Source organism: Dendrobates tinctorius, unplaced genomic scaffold, assembly GCF_039654945.1.
Source record: "Dendrobates tinctorius isolate UK_male_01 unplaced genomic scaffold, ASM3965494v1 ptg000126l, whole genome shotgun sequence".
In the NCBI taxonomy this organism is placed as follows: Eukaryota; Metazoa; Chordata; class Amphibia; order Anura; family Dendrobatidae; genus Dendrobates; species Dendrobates tinctorius.
Genome location: NW_027361794.1, coordinates 20,495,716 through 20,518,952, shown reverse-complemented (window position 1 = coordinate 20,518,952; position 23,237 = coordinate 20,495,716). Strand labels below are relative to the sequence as shown.

At 43.8% G+C, this 23,237-nt stretch overlaps 1 protein-coding gene across 2 annotated transcripts in view; it reads left to right on the top strand.

The window, feature by feature from the left end:
• The window catches only part of LOC141047067 (uncharacterized), a 105,175-nt gene that overhangs the window by 11,576 nt on the left and 70,362 nt on the right, over window positions 1-23,237 (top strand). The window contains exons 2-7 of one of the 2 annotated variants that reach the window (XM_073541999.1): window positions 11,179-11,320; window positions 11,450-11,629; window positions 11,713-11,836; window positions 11,920-12,017; window positions 12,216-12,306; window positions 21,050-21,976. The exons of the other annotated variant lie outside the window; for it this stretch is intronic. Of the exons in view, the coding sequence (XP_073398100.1) occupies window positions 11,243-11,320; window positions 11,450-11,629; window positions 11,713-11,836; window positions 11,920-12,017; window positions 12,216-12,306; window positions 21,050-21,976 (1,498 nt within the window). The 5' untranslated portion in view covers window positions 11,179-11,242. The remainder of the gene's footprint in view (window positions 1-11,178; window positions 11,321-11,449; window positions 11,630-11,712; window positions 11,837-11,919; window positions 12,018-12,215; window positions 12,307-21,049; window positions 21,977-23,237) is intronic. 2 annotated transcript variants of the gene reach the window in all.

The following is a 23,237-nucleotide window of genomic DNA, read 5'->3' as shown; positions in this document are numbered from 1 at the left end:
GGATAAATTGCCTGTAATAATTGGCAAAGCCCAAAAAACGCTGGAGTGCTTTTACCCCGAGGGGGCGTGGCCAATCGAGGACGGCAGATACTTTCTCGGGTTCTATCTCCAATCTAGACCTCGAGACTATATAACCAAGGAAAGGCAATGAAGATCGCTCAAAGATGCACTTCTCCAATTTGGCTAAAAGGTGATTCTCCCTGAGGCGTTGGAGGACTTGGCGGACGTCTCGACGATGTGTGGACAAGTCTGGGGAGAAGACTAGGATGTTGTCTATGTAGACCATGACACAGGAGTAGAGGAGATCTTAGAAGATGTCATTTACGAGTTCCTGGAATACTGCAGGAGCGTTGCAGAGGCCAAACGGCATAACTAAATACTCATAGTGGCCGTCTCGTGTGTTGAATGCGGTCTTCCACTCATCCCCAGAACGTATTCAAACTAGGTTATAGGCTCCCCGAAGATCAAGCTTGGTAAATACTCGTGCTCCCCTCAGGTGGTCGAAGAGCTCAGGGATAAGTGGCAGTGGGTATTTGTTTTTCACCGTGATGCTGTTTAGGCCACGGTAGTCAATACACGGACGAAGGGACCCATCCTTCTTTTTCACAAAAAAGAAGCCTACACCTGCAGGGAATGAGGATTTCCGAACGAAGCCTCTGGCCAGATTGTCCTGGACGTATTCCGACATGGCTTGGGTCTCAGCTGGAGAGAGAGGATAGATCCTTCCTCGAGGAGGAGTGGCACCAGGGACGAGCTCAATAGGGCAGTCGTAGGGTTGGTGTGGAAGAAGGGTCTCAGCTTCTTTCTTGTCAAAGACATCCGAGAAGGAACTGTAAGCAGAAGGCAATCCAGAGGGAACAGAGGGAGAACGGGGAACATCTACAGGACGGACCGACAGCAGACACTGAGCCCGACAGGACTCCCCCCAAAACAAAGCATTGCCATTATGCCAATCCAAGGTGGGCTCGTGGGTTCACAGCCAAGGAAGGCTGAGGAGGACAGGGTGAGAGCTACCTGCCAAAACATAGAATGTAGTTCTCTCTCTGTGCAGGGCCCCTACCTGCAGCTCCACATCTTGTGTAACCTGCGTAACGGTCTCCTGCAAGGGTCTGCCATCCATGGACGCAAGGAACAGAGGATTTTCCAAGGTCCTCACGGGGTCAGAAAATTTAATGCGCCGAGTCCACATAGGCCGCCAAAGAGACCCGCTTACCACCGACATGCAAGAGGACAGACAAAGTGAGGGGTTGAGAAGTATCACATACACCTAGGGAGGCCTCTCTTACCTGACCTAGGCGGAGAAGATTTCCGGATGTTCCAGACAGGATCGGAGCAAATGGGAAGCACTGCTGCAATTGAAACAAAGACCCTGGGTACGTCTTTCCATACGACGTTGTTCGGAGAGTTTAAGCCGATCCACTTGCATCAGCTAGGGCGCAGAGGCAGAAGTGAGAGTCCTGGGTCGGGGACTAGAAGTGAGAGTCCTGGGTCGGGGACTGGGTGGTCTGCGAGCAGATGGAAGTGGACGAGAAAGCCTTCTCTCAAGAGCCCGTTCTTGAAACTGGAGATCAATATGGGTAGCTAGAGAAATTAGATCCTCCAGGCAGTGGGGGTGTCATGACCTGCAAGCTCGTCTTTTATTCGCCCCGAAAGACCCCACCAACGCCTCATTGTTCCAACCCAAATCAGAAGACAGAGTCCGAAACTGGATAGCGTACTGGCCTACGGTTTGGGACCCTTGGCAAACGTTGAACAGAGACTCCGTGGTAGAGGCTAAACGACCCGATTCATCGAATACCCGACAAAAGGTGTCCAGAAAGACGGATAACTGGGTGACCACGGGGTCATCGCACTCCCAAAGGGGATTAACCCAAGCCAAATTGTCCCCCTCCAGATGGGAGACTATGAAAGCCACCTTGGCCCGGTCAGTAGGGTATTGCTGGGGCAAGAGTTCAAAGTGGAGGTGGCATTGGTTCAGGAAACCCCGGCACAGTTTGGGGTCACCGTTATACTCGGGTGTTTTGGCGAACCAAGGAGGAGGAGGATGAGAGACCGCGGCTGGGGAGGGAGCAGAGGTGGCCGACTGCAAGGAGAGCAATCGACCGTCCACCGAAGCCATATAGCTAAGGATATGGGTCTGGGTGTCTCGCTGCTGGGCCAGCTCCTGTTGTAAGCCAGACAGCTGGGAGGCGTTTCCCGGATCGGAAGATTGGAGATTGGAGAGACGCTAGTCCATAGATTTCATAAAAGACATTATGAGCGTTTGATTCTCCTGTAAGAAAACAAGCTCCTTCTGGGTGGCCGAGGTTCCAGCGGGATCCATGGCCTGATTTTACTGTTACAGTGTAGGATGCTAGGGGGAACCTGGAAGTGTACCCACTGGGTCATGGCTCCAAAGCCCCCAAGAGCGAGCTGACCAGGTGGAACCACCCCCTATACAGGGAGTGTTAGGGGCAGGTCCAAGGGGGGATGGAACCGCAACAGCTGGACTCAAAGGGGTGACTTAGGGCAAACCACAGGAGAGACAGCGGAGAGGAATGAGTGCCGCTAGAGAACAGAAGACTTCAGGGACTGCGGAGCAAGGGAGGCAAACGGGACCGGGAGCACCTGGGACTGGCAGAGGCTGGAGGCTGCAAGAGAGAAGCAGAAGGTAACAATAATACAGAGCACACAGAATGGCTGGACAGGTGCCAATGCAGACAAGGGATGACAGGAACACCCTTACTGACAAGCTGGAGGTGACAGCTCAAGAGGGTGAGATGCAGGGGAAACGACAGGGACACAGAGCAAAGCAGGCAGGACAGGGACACCAAACTTAAACAGCAGTAGCACAGACAGAGACCACAAGGGAGAGGTACTGGGGCCTGAGGACAGGGAGACCACCAGCAATGTACGCCAGCACCACCGCATGCAAAAATCAGGCATCTTACTTGACCAGACGCTGCGCAGAAATACTCGGTGGGCGCCGCCATGTTGGGGGTGGCACCACCGGGTCAGAGCTCCCAGGAGTCCATGCACTGAAGGAGAAACCAGTGAACATGCGCGTGGTACCGACTCGCCGGGGACCCCGAATGTCAGGAACGGGGACGTGCTGGAGAGCAGGAGCGCGCCGGGAAGCGCGCAGAAGAGTCAGGACACGCTCGGGCACGGGACCGCGCTGGTAAGCACCTGCGAGGACCGTGACAGTGGTGAGCTCTCCTTCAATAGAAGTCTTCAAACAGATGCTGGACATACATCTGTCTGGAATGATTTAGTGAATCCTGTTATCAGCAGGGGGTTGGACCAGATGGCCCAGGAGGTCCCTTCCAACTCGATTCTATGATTCTACGAATGCTCAGCACAGGACATCACGTACACGCAAAAAAGTGCACTAAAAATTTAATCGGGAGGGGACTGGGACAGGGATTGTGGGGACAGGGACAGGGATGGAGGAGTTGCCGCTGTGATCACAGATGAGTCACACAGCAGCCAGCAGAGCAGTCAGATTGTTGGAGGATCTCGCACAGGAGGACGCAACATCAGAAGGCACAGATCACAGGCAGGATCACACTGGCCACCAATGAATCTCTATCCCAGGGACACAGGAGGGTCTCACAACTGCTCTGCATGCCAACTCTGAGGTAAAGATGATGTGCAGAGTGGTAATTGCTATTTTAGATTAACCCCTTTGGCACAAAACTGTTTTTCAGCTAAAAGACACCAGAAAGGTTAATCAGGAGTGGTGATGTTGCAAAAACCCCACCCGTTGTGACAGCTGTGATTGGTTCTGTGTCACAGAACACGGTCTCAGCATGTTTTTTTTTTCAACTTTATTGGCACATTGTCGATGCGGGGGTGGGGGTGGGACACAGACCCCTGAGGCAACGTGTAGGGATGGTCTGCTATCCCATCTTAACACGGTCACTGAATGATGCAGCGCAATGACCGAAAATAGCGGCACCGAATATATACTTCGCTTTGTGGGAGCGCAGCAGTATATACAGTATACAGCACATGTCAGAAAGGGATTAACTTTTTTAAATCTATGAAATAATTAATAAAAAAAAAACTGATGTTGAGTCCCCGCTATTTTTGACAACCAGCCATGGTAAAGCAGACATCTGGAGCTGAAAGGCAGGTCAATGGATATTGGTACCTAAAAATACCAGTCCGTAGCAGCCCCAAAATTGGAGCATCACATTAGATACACCAATTCTGGTATTTTGCCTGGCTCGTTCTGGGTGCATGGGCAATCGGGGTAATACAGTGCCGGCAAAAAAAATCTTTACACTTGCGCAGCAAAAAAAAACTTTACATATAAAATCCACATCATAATTATACTTTTTAAAAGTGTACACAATGGGGGAGATAATAAAAAACTGTCTAATATTAAAGCTGGCTTTGTTGCAAATATCAACCAATCAACGCTCAGTTTTCACTTCTCTGGTAAAGCGAAAGCTGCACTCTGATTGGTTGTTATGTGCAGCTCAGCCAGTTTTGCTATTAGGCAGTCTTTTATTATCTCCCTCAGTTTTTTATTATCTCCCACAATGGGTCGAAAGAAGCTTAAAATGGAAGAGAAATCCCGTGCCTTGACTCTGCTCGAGAAGGGGGATTCGGTGATTGCTGTAGCTAGAGATCTGGGAGTGTCAAGAGAAGCAATTTATCAACTGAAGCGGTCGGCGGCATCATTGCCTCCTTGGATGGTACCACAGAGGAAGTCAGGCTCTGGCGCACCTAAGAAGACTTCACCAAGGACTGATAAGCTTCTGAAGCGTAAAGTGATGTCACATCCTTCTATAACTGCTGTTGAACTAAAAAACGAGTACCCTATGCTCCTCCAGAACATCGCAACTAGGACAATTTGTCACCGCCTGCAGAAGGACCTGGGTCTACCAAGTTGCCGTGCCGCAAAGAAGCCCCTGCTCACAGCAGCAATGAAGAAGAAAAGGCTTGCCTTCTGTAAGAAATATCAAGATTGGACATCTGAAGAGTGGAAGAAAGTGATGTTTAGTGATGAGAGCACTTTCAGGCTGGTCAGGGGAGGCTCAAAGGTTGTGCGTCGTCCGAGTACCGTGTCTCGGTATGACCCAAAATATACAGTTAAGACTGTTAAACACCCTGACAGTGTGATGGTGTGGGGTGCATTCAGTGGAAGCATGGGCAGGGCAGGTTTGTACTTCCTTCCCAAGAATGTAATTATGAAAGCAAGCAATTATATTACTGTTTTGGAAGAACACAAGCTTACTTTTTGGGTCATACATCAGTGTGATTACTTTATGCATGATAGAGCCCCTGTCCACAAAGCCAAGGCCGTGAGAAAGTTTCTCAGTGACCATAACATTAACATTTTAGAGTGGCCAGGTAATTCCCCTGACCTTAACCCCATAGAAAATGCCTGGAATTTAATGAAAAACAAGGTTCAAGAGACACGGCCCAGCAACATCAACAATCTAAAGGAGGTGCTGAAGACACTGTGGGTAAACATGGTCTCCACATACTTAGCCAGCCTTGCTGAATCCATGCCTAAACGACTGCAGATGGTGATAAAATGTAAGGGTGACATGACAAAATACTAATTGTAATAAAATATCCACAATAAAACACTTGAATCCACTTGAATATTAAGATTTTGTGGTTTCATTGAACTTGTAAAGATTTTTTTTGCCGGCACTGTATTTTTAAGGGTTGATGGCAGCTGTGTAGTTATCAAATATGGGAACAGACCCCACGTCATTTTTTTAAATGATTAATTAAGTACCCAACAGCGACCTTGGAGTCTAATATGCTCCCAGGCGTCTTCACCATGCTGTTCCCATCCATTTCAGCGATTTTTCTGCCCCTCCTGTTAGGGTCTTCTGGTGAAATGTTTTCCCACTGATTTCCATTCTAGTCGGTACTCTAGTCTGAGCGTCCAACCCGCTTGATTTGAATAATGAGCACTCAAGCTTTTAGTGCTCGCTCATCACTAGTGGATACAATTGATAACACTTCAGAGAATTTGCGAATACTTGATGGATGGATGGATCTTCTGCTTTCTGGACCGGCTCTTCCTGTAAGTCCTATTAAACAATCCAGGAGAAGATCTTGTCAAAAACGTTACTTGACATTCATCATCAGCGTTTCATGGAGACATCATGGAAAGGGAGATAAAGTGTGAAAACGCACCTTTTGTGATGTTTCAGGGTCGGACGCTTTTTTTAAGCCAGCGTCATATCCCTTGGGTGTTCCTTCTATAGTGATTGTCACATGACAACAAGATCCCAAATGTCAGAACCAATACACATACGTGACATAAAGATAATAAATGACACAAGAAACAACAACAAAGGGAAAGAAACAAACAACCACCGCACTTCCATAGAGTGACAGGATTATAACCTAGTAATACTAGAAATGTATTGCACAGGGGATATCGCAGCCAATTCCCAGAAGAAGAATCCTGGAAACACAGAATTAGAAATTACTATCTCTCCGCAGTTTCTTTTTTTTAATCCCTGCACCTGCCGCCACGCTGCTAGCACTGTTGCTCTTTTTGTCTTTCACCTGAATCAAATGAAAATTAAAAAGGACTGAAGTATTTTCTAAAATGGGTGACTGCTGACTTTCTTCATTCCGTTATATTGATTATACATAGTCTCACGTCTATGCACCACCCTGAAGATTTATTATAGTGGAGGTTGTAACATTGGTTCAAGGTGTCCATATCCTGGGTAAAAACTTTCTATTTGGTGCCGCAACACTTCACTATAATTATTTTTGTAATATTTTCACACCTGTTTTTTCTTATTCAAAATTTTTATTGATTTTATAGTACACAACAAAAACAATCATATCAACAGGTTCATACACACACGCCATATGGCAAAGTAACTACTAAAATAGAGAATTGTTTAGTAACCTGAAAACAAAGAACTCCATACGGTATCAACAGTAGTTTGCAAAAGACAATTGACAACCTGTTGACCTAAATAACAAGAAGGAGAAAAGAGAAGAAATGTTTATATGGGCCATGAGGACAAATCACTAAGGCACACGGAGTATGAACTATGATACCGGCATATCAAATATCATAAAACTATAAGGTAGCAATTATCTTAGCAGATTTTGGTAAATTGATGAGGAAAAGAAGGATTCCCAATGAAACCATTTTGCAGCCACTTTGTTAGCTGCCTCTTGCTTATGGGCTATAAGGGATTCCATACAGTGAACTCTAGCCACCTCCCCAAACCATTCCTCTAGCGAAGTCGGGTCTAAGGACTTCTGGTGTCGTGGAATTGCCACCTTAGCAGCCTGAAGAAGGTGCCTCATTCTTAGGCATGGGAAACATAAATAGTAGAATTGCTTCTGGGCTTTTAGAGATTGCCTCCCCCGCCATTTCTTTAATCGCTCCCAGAAGGCCGCCAAGGCTGGGCATGCCCACCATATATGCAACATCGAACCCACATGGGCCCCACATCGCCAGCACAAGATGCATACTCCCGGGAACCATTTATGTAAGACCGAAGGAACACAATACCATCTAGATACTATTTTATAACTGGTTTCTTGAGCTTTAGTGGCTACATTAGATTTATGAGAGAGATGGAAACGTTTATACCATTGATCTCTTGTAAAGGTTTGATGGAGTTCCCTTTTCCACGCCTTACAATAAGGAAGGGAGAAGCATATCTGGATCACTATCTAATAGAAGCTTATAGATATCAGAGATATCTGAGATTGCATGTGCAGGATTAGTGGGAGCCATACATAGGGATTCAAACAAAGAAAGGGAGTGCACCCATGCTAAATGATTGGCAAATGTAGAGAAAAAAATGCCCTAGTTGAATATATTCAACAGAATATATCGCATATTTTGTGGACGATCACCTAGAATAGCGGTGAGGGGAAGCAATACACCCTCAGGGGCTACATGATAAAGACACAAGGGTTTTTTCTTGGAGCTACCCAGAAAAAGGCTTGAGGAGACACCGGATGGAAATTTTGGGTTATCTGTTATTGGGGATAATGGTCCCTTTATACTGGGAATGTGGACAGTTTTGAGTGTTTGCCTGAGACTAAATGGAATAGGGATGTTATTTTGGGCCAAAATAGGCCAAGTGCATGGTAGAGTGGAATCTGATGGACTGCATGACAAGATTCATAGGCCATATGTACCCACAGTTTAGATTCTCTACAGTGCAGAATATATAACATTAGCTATGAACCCGTTCTACACCCTGGTGGCGAGCATTTTAATTGGTATATGGTCTCCCATCCTGGTATGTGCTGCCGCCCTCCTATCCCCTATGGTCCCCTCACCCCCTATCCTGGTATGCATAGTCCTCTCATCCCCAATCCTGGTATGCATGGTAACCCTCATCCCTATCCTGGTATGTATTGTCCCCTCACCCCCTATCCTGGTATGCATGGTACCCCTCATCCCCCAATCCTGGTATGCATGGTACCCATCATCCCCCAATCCTGGTATGCATGGTCCTCCCTCATCCCTATCCTGGTATGTATGGTCCCCTCATCCCCTATCCTGGTATGCATGGTACCCCTCATCCCCAATCCTGGTATGCATGGTACCCCTCATCCCTATCCTGGTATGTATGGTCCCCTCACCCCCTATCCTGGTATGCATGGTACCCCTCATCCCCCAATCCTGGTATGCATGGTACCCCTCATCCCCCAATCCTGGTATGCATGGCACCTCATTCTTCATCCTGGTATGCATGGTCCCTTCACCCCCTATCCTGGTATGCATGGTCCCCTCACCCCCAATCCTGGTATGCATGGCCCCCTCACCCCCTATCCTGATATGTATGGTCCCCTCACCCCCTATCCTGGTATGCATGGTCCTCTCATCCCCTAATCCTATGATGCATGGTACCCCTCATCCCCCAATCCTGGTATGCATGGTCCTCTCACCCCCCAATCCTCGTATGCATGGTACTCCCTCATCCCTATCCTGGTATGCATGGTACCCCTCACCCCCTATCCTGGTAGGCATGGTCCTCTCACCCCCCTATCCTGGTATGCATAGTCCTCTCACCCCCCTATGTGGGTATACATGGTCCTCTCACCCCCCCAATCCTGGTATGTATGGTCCTCTCACCCCCCAATCCTGGTATGCATGGTACACCCTCATCCCTATCCTGGTATGCATGGTCCCTTCACCCCCTATCCTGGTATGCATGGTACTCCCTCATCCCTATCCTGGTATGCATGGTCCTCTCACCCCCCTATCCTGGTATGCCTGGTCCCCTCACTCCTATTAAAACTAAAAACTACAAAAAAAAACCCATTTATACTCACCCTTCTTTACTGTGCTCCAGCGCTGTCATCACGTTCTGCTGGAGGCCGGGGGAGGAGTCTGGCGCCAGAGTACGCGCATGCCCATAGCGCTGTCTGACGCCATATTTCTGAAGACACACTGCAAGTGTGTCTTCAGTAAATTGGCGCCGGATCGCGCTATGCGCATGCGCGATTCCGGACGCACTCCCGTCCCAGTCTCCGGCCGAAGAGAAGTGCCGCGGCAACGCTCCCTCCCGGTCAGGTAAGTATGTAAGTATGGGGTCGGAGATGGCGGTATGCAGTGTGTACGGTACCGCCATCTGCGGCGCCATACACACTCCTCACCGCTGGCTGCCTCATTCTGTCTGGAGCCAGACTGCGCAGGTGCGTTGCGCTTGCGCAGTCTATAAAGGCTTCGGACAGAGTGACGCTTACAGCGTTATATTATAGATTCTTGCATGGGCAGTCCAGCAAACCTACACTACGAATTCTTGGGTGTCCCGCCAACCGATCAAACTGGCTGAATTTACGTTGGACCCTCATCCAGAACGAGGATGGGATATATATCAGGATAGTTTGTAGTAAATACAAAAGTCTAGGCAATACAGGAATTTTGAAGATGTTAACTCGGCCAAACCAGGAGGCCTCTCCATGGTTCCATGAATTAAGATCCAACTCCAATCTGGACAAAAATCGACCAAAGTTTAAGTCAAACAATTCTGATAAATCCACCGAAATAATGGTGCCCAAGTAGTTAATATGATTATTTGACGGCCATTTAAATGGAAAATTAGATTGCTGAATATTCACCATTTGCAAGGGTAGGGAAATATTCATGGCTTCAAATTTTTCAAGATTTATCTTAAAATTGGAGCAACTACTAAAAGGTGCCAGCTCAGATATCAGGAAAGGAAACGAGGTATGTAGATCAGTAAAATAAACTAGCAGGTCATCAGCAAATGCAGAAGACATACTCAGAACCCGCCTCCATAAGATGCTCCATTATCAGGATATACAACACTGGGGAAAGGAGGCAACCTTGTCGAATACCATTGTTTATAATAAAGGGAGCCGTTAAATTTTAGCTGGCTGAGGGGGAATAGTAGAGGGCTAAGATTTTTGACATGCCTGGTTTTTTTTTTTGTGTTTTTCATGCATTATATGGAAGCCTACATGGAGATATTGGTATCAAATAACTCTTGTCTTGTTGTTCTTACAAAAAATCTTTCATAAAAGCCTCAAACTTTAGTGTGTGAATCAGACCTGAGATCTAACGTGATAGAAGATTACAGTGCGGGGAAGACGGGAAACCTTCATATAGACGGCCGGTGGGGATGGAGGCAGTGACCGACTCTGGCCAAATATGTTTCTAGAGCCGTAGTAGAAGATGAAGATGTCGTCCTCATCATGAAGTAGTTATTTCTCCTGTCCCGTGTAATGAATATCTCCTGCAGTATTGCTAATGCCGATTCCAGTGTCGGTAAATGAGACGAGAATTAGCGTTATGGAAGATGAGTCTATGAGAAACGTATTCAGCTGCCGACTCCGAGGGAGAAACTGCTTGTTGTCTGTGGCCTAAATATATAGGTTTAATTAGTAGTTGTCGGGGAAAAACAGAATGTTGTGAAATAATAAAAATGCCATTGCTGCTTGGGCCACTCTCTGCATTTCCTGGTCAATCCTAATGAACTTGTAATTCTTACAGCTAATCAGCTCCCAAAGCAGTGAGTAACATAGTCCATGATTGGGAGCACGGAGATGTTTTGATCAGCAATTCAGCTTATATTCCAGTCCACACAGGACTAGAGAATACACCATCTACACGTTCTATCTCCTCATATGTTTCCACATATTGTCTCCAGTAATTGTATTATTACACAGGATTTTTATGATGTTACATCGGTTTATCTTCTCATTCAGGTCTTTATAATATCTGATTCTGTCAGTGAAGATCTTCTATATAAGAGAATTTTCCTGCTCAAAAATGGATATGGACAGAGACAAGATGGCGGAGAGGATATTACACCTCACCCTAGAGATCCTCTTCCGGCTTACTGGAGAGGTGAGAGATTCTGATGACGTCACATTACATCATTCTTATCTATGGGAATAACAGATGGACAGAACTGGAGAGGTGAGGACTCTGGAAATGTCTGTAGTGAGGTTTATTAATGTGTCTCTCCATAACCAGGATTACACAGTAGTGAAGAAGACCTCTAGTGAGCGCTGTCAGGACCCTGTGTCTGAGGGATGGGGAACACCCCTAAGCCCAATCATGGTGCCTCTGCCTCACACCCTGATACATGAGTACATCAATGACCAGAAGATCCTAGAACTCACCTACAAGATGGTTGAGCTGCTGACTGGAGAGGTGACACTGCTGGGAATGCTGGGACATTATACAGTAACACTATGAGGGGATCGGGGGGATGACGGTATCATTGTATGTGTCAGGTTCCTATAAGGTGTCAGGATGTCGCCATCTATTTCTCCATGGAGGAGTGGGAGTATTTAGAAGGACACAAAGATCTGTACAATGACGTCATGATGGAGGTTCCCCAGCCCCTCACATCACCAGGTAATAGACAGGACTAAATACACACGGCCTATAATTATCTGTATGTAAAGAATGAATTCAGCCCCTGTATGTGTTTCCTCCAGATCTATCCAGTAAGAGGACAACACCAGAGAGATGTCCCCATCCTCTCCTTCCACAGGACTGTAAACAAGAAGATCCCAATGTTCCTCAGGATCATCAGGTAGATGGAGAGAATGTGTCACGAGATCTTCCCTATGATGTGTAGACGGCTGTGAAGATCTTGTGCTCAGTCTTGTTTTATCCCCCAGTATTATATGTTTTATACTTGTGCAATGAGAACGGTGGAGATGGCAGGATTAGAGATGATCATAGATGTGACTTCTCCATCTGTCTGTGACTTTTATAATATTTGTTTCAGGATGAAGATCTGACCCTTATTAATACTAGAGGGACATATATAATGGATGATGAGTTGTGTAAAGAGGAGATTCCCACATATGACTACCCAGGTGAGTAGTAACCACTAAATGTAGAGAAGTCACAGATTCTTCTCAGTCATTGGCTGTGGTTGCTTTATCGGTGGCGTAGTCCGGCCATATCGCAATTGTGCCTCTAGACCACAACATTCTCCTTCACCCAAAACTGCACAAATTACTTTGGGCATTGAAAGTCCTTTTCTATAGAACTTACAACCTGGAGGATCCACCTACCCCCTGGGATTAGGAAACTCTGATTGTTACCTGCCCAGATCTGTAAACTACAAATCCATATGACAGTGTACATAGAATGTTCTGACCATTTAGAAAATCACTTGAAGAAAAATATTATATAATGGGCCTGTAAGAGAAAGTGGAAGGTAATGATGCTGTTGGCTTCCTAGATCCCTGATATCTTATTGGATGAATCTTCCTTCTCTCCCTTCTGTGCTGCTGAATGTCTCATATGGTCCCTACAAGACCAGGTCCAGTCTTTCTGACCAAACTTACTGTATCTTTTATGATCGACAACATTAAATGTGCAGTGAGGCCAAGTATGAATTTCTATACAATAACAGAGTTTCCCTTTATTCTGACTTTTCAATATCTTTTAAAACTCATTAACTTCTAGAAGGATTGTTATAAACTATACAAAAAAACATTACATCTCTGCCATGATATATCTCTAAGCTGTGCGTGGCTGATGACTGTAATATACATTTATTCACACATGCAGGAGATGTGTTGGCATGGCTCGAGTCCTGGTCTCATGGATTCACTCCACATCATAAATTCCATTCTGTTTTCAATCCTAAGTCATTCAGATTACTGCACAATCTCTTCTGAAATGGAGTGGCGCTAATACATCTTGTCATTATTCACAGTAGCTTCAATGGTCCACCATAAATTAGTGCTACTCCAGTTTAGGGTTTGCCTTCTCGCCTCAAACATACATTGTTGTTGAGGACATGTCTTTTTTTACAGGTTCACTTTGTATACAGCTCTGGCAAAAATTAAGAGACCACTGCACGGTTTTAGAAAAATCAGCTTCTCTACATGTCTGACAGCCATTCCATTCCAGTGTCAGTTGCATTCCAAAAAGAAAACACCTCATTCTACCTAATGTGCTTCTGGTTAGGTGATCACCTGAACCAAATCTTATTTAATGAAGGAAATTATAAAAAAAAACCCTGCTGTGGTGTTCACAATCGTCTTGCAATAGGACAAGCTGGGTGGCCAAACAAATGCTATTAACATCCTAAAAGTAATAGGAATAAAAAAATTACTTTTAACTATGCCAAATGAGTTGAAAAGAGAAGTCTTGAGTGAGAAAAAGAAGGGCTCAATTCTGGCTTTACTAGCAGAGGGATACAATGAGCATCATGTTGCCTCCATCCTTAAAATTTCTAAGACGGCAGTCCATTACAACAAGGTCAAGCAGCAGACATTGGGGACACAAAGCTACAGACCGGCAGAGGGCGGAAATGACTGTCCACTGACCGTGATGACCGTCATCTTATTCGAATGTCATTCAGTAACCGCAGAATGACATCAAGTGACCTACAAAAGGAATGGCAAATGGCAGCTGGGGTGAAGTGCATGGCAAGAACAGTTCATAACAGGCTCCTAGAGGCAGGGCTCAAGTCATGTGAAAGCTAGAAAAAGCCTTTCATCAATGAGAAGCAAAAGAGAGCCAGGCTGAAGTTTGCCAAAGACCATAAGCATTGGACCATAGAGGACTGGAGTAAGGTAATCTTTTCTGATGAGTCTAATTTATAGCTTTGCCCAACACATGGTCGTCTAATGGTTAAACGGAGACCTGGAGAGGCGTACAAGCAACATTGTCTTGCACCCACTGTGAAATTTGGTGGAGGATCGGTGATGATCTGGGGATGCTTCAGCAAGGCTGAAATTGGGCAGGTTAATCTTTGTGAAGGACGTATATGAATCAAGCCAAATACAAGGTTGTCCTGGAAAAAGCTGTGATTACAAATCATGGTTATTCCACAAAATATTGATTTCTGAACTCTTCTTGAGTTAGTATTGTTGTTTCTAAATGATTATGAACTTTAAACTTGTTTTCTTAGCATTATTTGAGGTCTGCAAGCTCTGCATTTTTTTGTTATTTTGACCAGTTCTCATTTTCTGAAACTAAATACAAAATGTAGTGCTTGGAAATTTGGAGACATGTTGTCAGTAGTTTATAGAATAAAAGAGCAATTTACATTTTACTCAAAAATATACCTATAAAGAGAAAAATCAGACAAACTGAAAGTTTTAAAGTGGTCTCTTAATTTTTTGCCAGAGCTGTATAGTTTGATTGTGGTAGGATCGGCCTGCCTCACATATGTGATTGTGTAACTCCCTGGTAGTCTTTAAAAAAAAGGTCTCCATTACCTCTTCCAAATGCCTGAGATCTAAATTTAAGACAAGTCAGTTCTGCAGTATTATAAAAAGTTCTCTATGAATGTCTAATATTTCTTTTTGAACTCATCTGACAGAAAATATTGGACGTTCGATAGTTTAGATTATTATTAGATTGTTATTGTCTATACTCGCAGTTTTTGACTACAGTAGTAAGTGCCCAAATCCTCTGATTTATCCCACTTACCGCACTCAGTTTTTTGTTCCAAAGCAGGGCCCATTTTACAAATCTGACGTGTGTCACTTTATGTGGTGATAACTTTAGAATTATTCACAAAGAATAATAGGAAACTGTTATGAGTTCATTTTCTCCTTCACCTCTGATGTCTGATGAACTCCCTCTGCTGGTGAAAGGAGGTAGTGAAATTGATCTGGATGGGAAGAACCTGTCATCTGAACAGGTGGAGTGTGATTGGACATCTGGAATTTCTGAGTGGATATAAGGCAGCCGACGCCCTGCAGGGTTGCTGGTGATCCTTTCTGCTCTGAGCTCTGGCATCCAGTTTAGTTCCTGTCTACTAAAAGCTAAGTTTTTGCTTTGCTATTTTTCCATGAGATTTTGTCTGTTTACTTAGTGTTTGTGTTCAGCCTGCCCTGGTTGGGACGGGCTGAACTCCATTTTTGTCTCTGATCAGTTGATCTCTTTGCTCTGTCTTCAGAATATACCTGAGTGCTGATATAGTGATTTTGAAGTCTAGTGACTTCAGGGCCTTTTCTATCAGACGTGTTGGACATTATTTTTGGCAGGGTTTTTTGCGTGATTGCAGCCAGCATCTTTTCTGTCCTTTCCTATCTAGTTAGTTGGGCCCCATCATTTGCTCAGCCTGTCTTTCTGTCTGTGTTTGTGTTTTCATCTGTTTTTCACCGACAATACATGTTGGGGGCTGTCTATTGCTTTGGGGTCTGCTCTGGGGCAGTTTAAATTTCCCCTTTCTTTCTTTAGGCTTATTTAGCTCTCCGGCTGTGACGAGGGGTCTAGGGCACCGTAGGAACCCCCCACGGCTACTGTTAGTTGTGGTGAATAGGATCAGGGGTCTGCAATCCGCTAGCTACCAACCTCTCCGGTTTTCTGGACTTAGCTTGTGTTTTTGTTTTTTCCTCCTCCGGTGACTCATTCATAACAGGAAACAGATGAATATCACAAATTACTTTCCATTTTCTCTTGAATCCAGCAATATCCTATATAGGTTTTACACTACCGTCTGGGCACATGGCAGGGTTCAGAAGGGAAGGAGAGCCATTTAGCTATTTGATTGTGCCTGCAAACTGTTCCAGCAAGATCTGCAATGTACAGGGGGCACTGTTCATGGTCACCTAGCAGCTCAAAAGAAAAGATGGCTACCACGATCAGGCTTGGCATTATCTACCCTGGTTTCCAGATCCTATGGGTTACCTTGCTCATGACCCTTTAAATCCTCTACATCAGAGGTGGGCAATTAATTTTCCCGAGGGGCCACATGAGAGACCGTGACTGTTGCGGAGGGCCAAACCAATAGGCTAAAATTAATTACAATCAATATTAATGTCAACATATTAATTATAATTATTATATTCATAATTATATTAATTATATCTCTTAATATTGAGTAGAATTAAATTTGCTGACACACGCCTATATACCGTTTGAACCTGAATATAGTCCCTTTAAAATATCTCATGAGGCCCACACAGCCTCCCTATATCCAGCATTTGAACCCCACACAGCCTCCCCATGACCACCATGTGAGCTCCACACATCCTCCCCATGGCCACCATATGAGGCCCACACAGCCTCTTCATGTCTAGCATATGAGCCTCACACAGCCTCCCCATGTCCAGCATATGACGCCCAGACAGCCTCCCCATGTATAGCATATGAGCCCCACAGAGCCTCCCCATGGCCAGCATCTGAGGCCCACACAGCCTCCCCATGGCCACCATGTCAGCCCAAAATAGCCTACCCATGTCTATGTTAAAACCCCCATAGCCTCCCCTTGTCCATGGTAAGATCCCCATAGACGCACCATGTCCATAAGACCCATATAGCCTCCCCATGTCCATAACAAGACCCCATAGCTTTCCCATGTCCGTAAGACCCCCACAGCCTGCCCATGTCCATGATAGGATCCCATAGACTCACCATGTCCATAAGACCCGTATAGCCTCCCCATGACCATGATAAGACCCCATAGCCTCCCCATGTCAATGATAAGACCCAGTAGCCTCTCCATGTACAGCCAAACATCCCATACACATAAATAGAAAAAATACACCACATACCTTTCTCCTGTTCCCCGGTGCTCTGCTTCTGTCTCTGGTGCGCTGACTTGCTGCAGTACACGATGACGCGATGATATGACGTCATCGCATCAGCTGTTTCACTGTTTTCAGCCCCTTGGTTGTCTCGGTCTGCGGGCCAGACTGGAACAGCCAGAAGGCCGGATGTGGCCCGCGGGCTTAACTTTGCCCAGGTCTGCTCAACATAGATCTGGACTTAACCCCTTTCTGACATCCGACGTACTATCCCATCCGTGAAACCTGTGACATTCTGACCATGGACGAGATAGTACGTCATCCCGATTATGACAGCTGACACACGGCACTAAGTGCCAGGAGTGGAGACTGGGACCGCTCCTGGCACTTTAACCGCCGAAACACCCGGACCTCCCTGCGTGCTTCCCTGAGACCCTCAGAACAATGCAATGTGATTGCATTGTTCTGAGGTTCTCCTCCTTGCAGACCCCCGGAACCAAATGGCCGCGGCGTCCTGCAGGGAGGTGGCTTGTCAAGCCTCCTACACTGCCTGTCAGATCGCTGATCTGACACAGTGCTGTGCAAAGTGTCAGATCAGCGATCTGAATTTATATAGTAATGTACCACAATGTAAAAAAGTTTAAAAAAAAATATTAGTATGTGTAAAAATATTTTTTTTTTTTAAAAATTCCTAAATAAAGAAAAAAAATAAATATTTTTCCAATAAATACATTTCTATATGTATAGTAAATAGAAAAAACAAAGTACACATATTTAGTATTGCCGTGACCGTAACGACCCAAACTGTCCCACTAGTTAACCCCTTCAGTGAAAACCGTAAAAAAACAAATAAAAAACGGTTCACAAAACAATACTTTATCATCATACCGCCGAGCAAAAAGTGGAATAACACAATCAAAAAGACGGATATAAATAAACATGGTACCGTTGAAAACGTCATCTTGTCTCGCAAAAAACGAGCTACCATACAGCGTCATCAGCTAAAAACCAAAAAAGTTATAGCTCTCAGAAAAAAGCGATGCAAAAATAATAAAAACTATTTTATATAAAAAAAATTATTGTATAAAAGCGACAAAACATAAAAAATATATAAATGAGGTATCGCTGTAATTGTACTAACCCGAAGAATAAAACTGCTTTATCAATTTTACCACATGCGGAACGGTATAAAAGCAGCCCGCCCCCCCCCCCCCCAAAAAAAGAAATCCATGAATTGCTGGTTTTTGTTCATTCTGCCTCCCAAAAATCGTAATAAAAAGCGATGAAAAAAATGTCATGTGCCCGGAAATGGTACCAATAAAAACAACAACTAGTCTTGCAAAAAACAAGACCTCACATGACTCTGTGGGCCAAAATATGAAAAAATTATAGCTCTCAAAATGTGGTGATGCCAAAACTATTTTTTGCAATAAAAAGCATCTTTTAGCGTGACAGCTGCCAAACATAAAAACACGCTATAAATAGTAAATCAAACCCCCCGTTATCACCCCCTCAGCTATCGAAAAAATAATATAATAAAAAAAATGTATTTATCTTAATTTTCCAGTTAGGTTTGGGGCTAAAATTAGGGTTAGGGTTGGGGCTAAAGTTAGGGTTTTGGCTAAAGATAGGGTTAGGGTTTGGATTAAGGTTAGGGTTGGGATTAGGGCTAGGGGTGTGTTCTGGGTTAGGGTTGGAGTTAGAATTGGGAGATTTCCACTGTTTAGGCACATCAGGGGCTCTCCAAACGCGACATGGCTTCCGATCTCAATTACACCCAATGCTGCATTGAAGAAGTTAAACGGTGCTCCTTCCCTTCCGAGCTCTGCTTTGCGCCCAAACCATGATTTAGCCCCACATACAGGGTCAGGGTATTGGCGTACTCAGGACAAATTGGACAACTTTTGGGGTCCAATTTTTCCTGTTTCCCTTGTAAAAATAAAAAATTGGGGGCGAAAAGATAATTTTTGTAAAAAAAAAAAAAAAAATGATTTTTGTATTTTTACGGCTGTACGTTATAAACTTCTGTGAAGCACTTGGGGGTTCAAAGTGCTCACCACACATCTAGAGAAGTTCCTTAGGGGGCTACTTTCCAAAACGGTGTTACATGTAGGGGGATTTCCACTGTTTAGGCACATCAGGGGCTCTCCAAATGCAACATGGCTTCCAATCTCAATTCCAGCCAATTCCAGTCAAACTGCGCTCCTTCCCTTCCAAGCTCTGCCATGCACCCAAACAGTGGTTTACCTGCCTATATGGGGTATCGGCATGCTCAGGACAAATTGTACAACAACTTTTGGGGTCCAATTTCTCCTGTTACCCTTGGTAAAATAAAATAATTGGACCTGAAGTAATTTTTTTTGTGAAAAAAAAAAAAGTTAAATGTTCATTTTTTTTTAAAACATTACAAAAATTCCTGTGAAGGACCTGAAGGGTTAATAAACTGCTTGAATATGGTTTTGAGCACCTTCAGAGGTGCAGTTTTTAGAATGGTGTCATTTTTGGGTATTTTCGATCACATAGACCCCTCAAAGTAACTTCAAATGTGATGTGGTCCCTAAAAAAAAATGGTGTTGTAAAAATGGGAAATCGCTGTTTAACTTTTAACCCTTATGACTTCCTAACAAAAAAAAATTTGGTTCCAAAATTGTGCTGATGTAAAGTAAACATGTGGGAAATGTTACTTATTAAGTTTTTTGTGTGCCGTATCTCTGTGATTTAAGGGCATGAAAATTCAAAGTTGGAAAATTGCAAAATTTTCAAAATTTTAACTAAATTTCTGTTTTTTCAACAAATAAATGCAAGTCATATCAAAGAAATTTTACCACTATCATGAAGTACAATATGTCATGAGAAAACACTGTCAGAATCACCGGGATCCATGGAAGTGTTCCAGAGTTATTACCTCATAAAGGGACAGTGGTCAGAATTGTAAAAATTGGCCTGTCATTAACAGGCAAACCACCCTTAAGGGTAAAGGGGTTAAACTGAGAACCATAGGCTTGGGCAACGATTTTACCTGCTGTTCTGTAGAGTGAGATGGGAAGATTAGTCAGCCGGGTCAGAACAAGGAGAGTAGAGAAAATACAAAATCAGAAGACCAAAGAGTAGTCAGTAAATGGGCCGTGGTCACAACAGGAAACAAATATGAGCACACAGGACTGAACTAGAGGAGAAGGCTGTATCTTACAGCTTCTAGCAATATTCTTTGAGCTTTAGTAGGGTGTGATGCTTTCCAGTTGGCTGAAGTAGGGAGCAGATTACTCCAACTGGACAGCACAAACATCCATCCTGCCAGACTGTATGGTACTTCAGGTCCCAGGCACCCTAATCTTAGTGGCTGGACAGAGCCTGCATCACCCAGAGCTTCTGGTTCTAACATCTTCTCCATTACCAGTGCCGCCTGCAGAATTAATAAGGCGGCTCCTGGTGACAAAAGCAGACGTCGCGGGAGCAGATCCTAGAGAAGATGGGACACACTATTTGCAGAAGCCCTAATATGACAAAATGGCAGAAGACCAGAGCAGTAGAAATCCCCATAAAGTGACTCCATTTTGGAAATTAGAACATTCCATGAATTAATCTGTAGGAGTATTGACTATTTTGACTCCACAGCCACTTTATGCAACATAGAATCCAGTGTATGTTGGAGAGTGAAAATTGTACAAGGCTCTAAAGCGAGTCGGAGATTTGACTTTGGTAGAGTAGATATTGCTGGATTGGTTTATGGAAGCCATGTTACATTTCAAGAGTGTTTGAGCCTCTAATAATGTGGAAACCTCTGTTTTTCCACTAACAGATAATGGACCTGAGTGGAGGCTTGTTTTTTTTGTGAGATGAGTGGAAGTTTTTATTGGTATCATTTTCACCTACATAACATTGTTTGGTGGCTTTTTATTCCATATTTAGGAGGCAGAATGAACAAACAGTTGAACACCACACACTACTGGTTCTTTCAATAAGGTTTTTAATTAGTCTGTGAACTGTCATTGTCTTGTTTAATAATTAAATAATTTTACGTAACTTGCCATTTTTAAGGACAGTTTAAGTAGAAATGTTCAAAAATATAAAATTCAATGATATTTTATTTAAAAATAATAATTGGTTTTATTCTTAGCAGATGACTATACCAGGACATCAGAGGGACAGCTGACATCTGTAATTTTTAAATCGGATGTTCTAGAGATCCCACAGGATACAATTGAAGTGAATTCCATTACTCCACATATATCATCATTCCTTCACAGCAAAGATCTGTCATCTGATCCTTTAAAACAGTTCCCTTCGTCTGATTCATTACCGGCCACTAAGGATAATCAAAGTCACAAAATAAGCATTAAAAATCAAACTGCTGCTAAAGCAAAGATATTTTCATATTCAGAATATGAAAATAGTTTTCCACTTGATATGTCTTTTCTTAGACATCAAAAAACTCACACCGCAGAGAATAGATTTTCATGTTCAGAATGTGGGAAATGTTTTAGCCAGAAATCAAATTTTATTAGGCACCAGAGAATTCACACAGGGGAGAAGCCTTTTTCCTGTCCAGAATGTGGTAAATGTTTTACACAGAAATCAGATTTTGTTAAGCACCAGAGAACCCACACAGGGGAGAAGCCTTTTTCATGTTCAGAATGTGGAAAATGTTTTAAACAGAAATGGCATCTTGTTAAGCACCAAAAAACTCACACAGGGGAGAAGCCATTTTCCTGTTCAGAATGTGGGAAAAGTTTTACCGAGAAATCAACTCTTGTTACACATCAGCGAACTCACACAGGGGAGAAGCCTTTTTTATGTTCAGAATGTGGGAAATGTTTTAGCCAGAATTCAGATTTGGTTAAGCAGCAGAGAACTCACACAGGGGAGAAGCCTTTTTCATGTTTAGACTGTGGAAAATGTTTTAACCAGAAATCAAATTTTGTTAAGCACCAGCACAGTCACACAGGAGAGAAGCCTTTTTCATGTTTAGAATGTGAAAAATGTTTTAACCAGAAATCAGATTTTGTTAAGCACCAGAAAACGCACACAGGGGAGAAACCTTTTTCATGTTCTTAATGTGAGAAATGTTTTACACAGAAATAAACTCTAAATAAACATCAAAGAAGTCACACAGGGGAGAAGCCTTTTTCATGTTCAGAATGTAGTAAATGTTTTAACCGAAAATGATATCTTCTTAGAGGTGTTGTCCACTACTAGGACAACCCTTTGTTGTTCCTCATGTTTGGCCTCAATAAAATTAAAACACTGATGCTCTCATTCTGTGAAGGTGCCATTCCAGCAGTGTTGGGACTCGCATTCCCGGGATTCACATGAGGTTGATACATCACACGAGCTCTCTGCCCAATCAGCGGCGGCTTCACTGTCCCCGCCTTCAGAGTTATTGAACTTCATCAGTAAGGCAGGGCTACAGCTGCTCTCTGACTTCCTCTCAATATTTGAGTTGTCTAAAAGCAGGGATAGTGACGCCAGCACTGACTGGGTGCAGGGCTTAGGTTGCGAAAAAATGTCCCATAAGCCTGGGAAATGCAAGTGCCAACATCGCTGGAATGGTGCCAGCATGGGAGGTTTGTATAAGTGTTTTTATTTTAACAGAGCTAAATATGAGGAATCAGAAGGCAATGTCAAAGTAAAGGACAACACCTTTAAACACCACAAACATAAAAATCCCACTGAAAAATTGCAATTTGTTGACCATCAAAAATAACTCAGACGGGGAGAAACTATGTTATAGAAAAATTGTACAAAAACTTATAACAGACAGTCGTATATTTAAAGGAGAAAGAGAAATTACTTTAGAACTTGCTGTATTTTTTGCAACATAAGACACACTTTTAGCAAGACAAAATCATGCTAAGTGAGTGCGTCTTATAGACTGGAGGCAGCATCCTGTGACAGAGGAGGACACTGAGAGATTGTCCTTCCTGATCACTGACAGAACTGTTCTCTCTATCTCCTCCAGTCCCTGACTTATCTAACTGATTGTAGGACAGGACAGGAAGGTACTGGGACCTGCACAAATGCTGCACCTCCTGAGTGAGCAGCTGAAGGACCTTCCACCCGACCAGCTCAAGGACCTTTCAGATCATGTAATCAATCACATGACCTGGAAGGAACTGCAAAATTAGGTAGTATACAGTATATATCGTGTATGTGAATGCAAATGAACATATGTCTTAGAGCTATGTGTATGTAAGTGTGCATATGTAGCAGAGCTGTGTGTATGTAAATATACGTATGTAGCAGATATGTGTGTATTTAAATATGCAAATGTAACAGAGCTGTTGGTATGTATGTGTATATATATGATC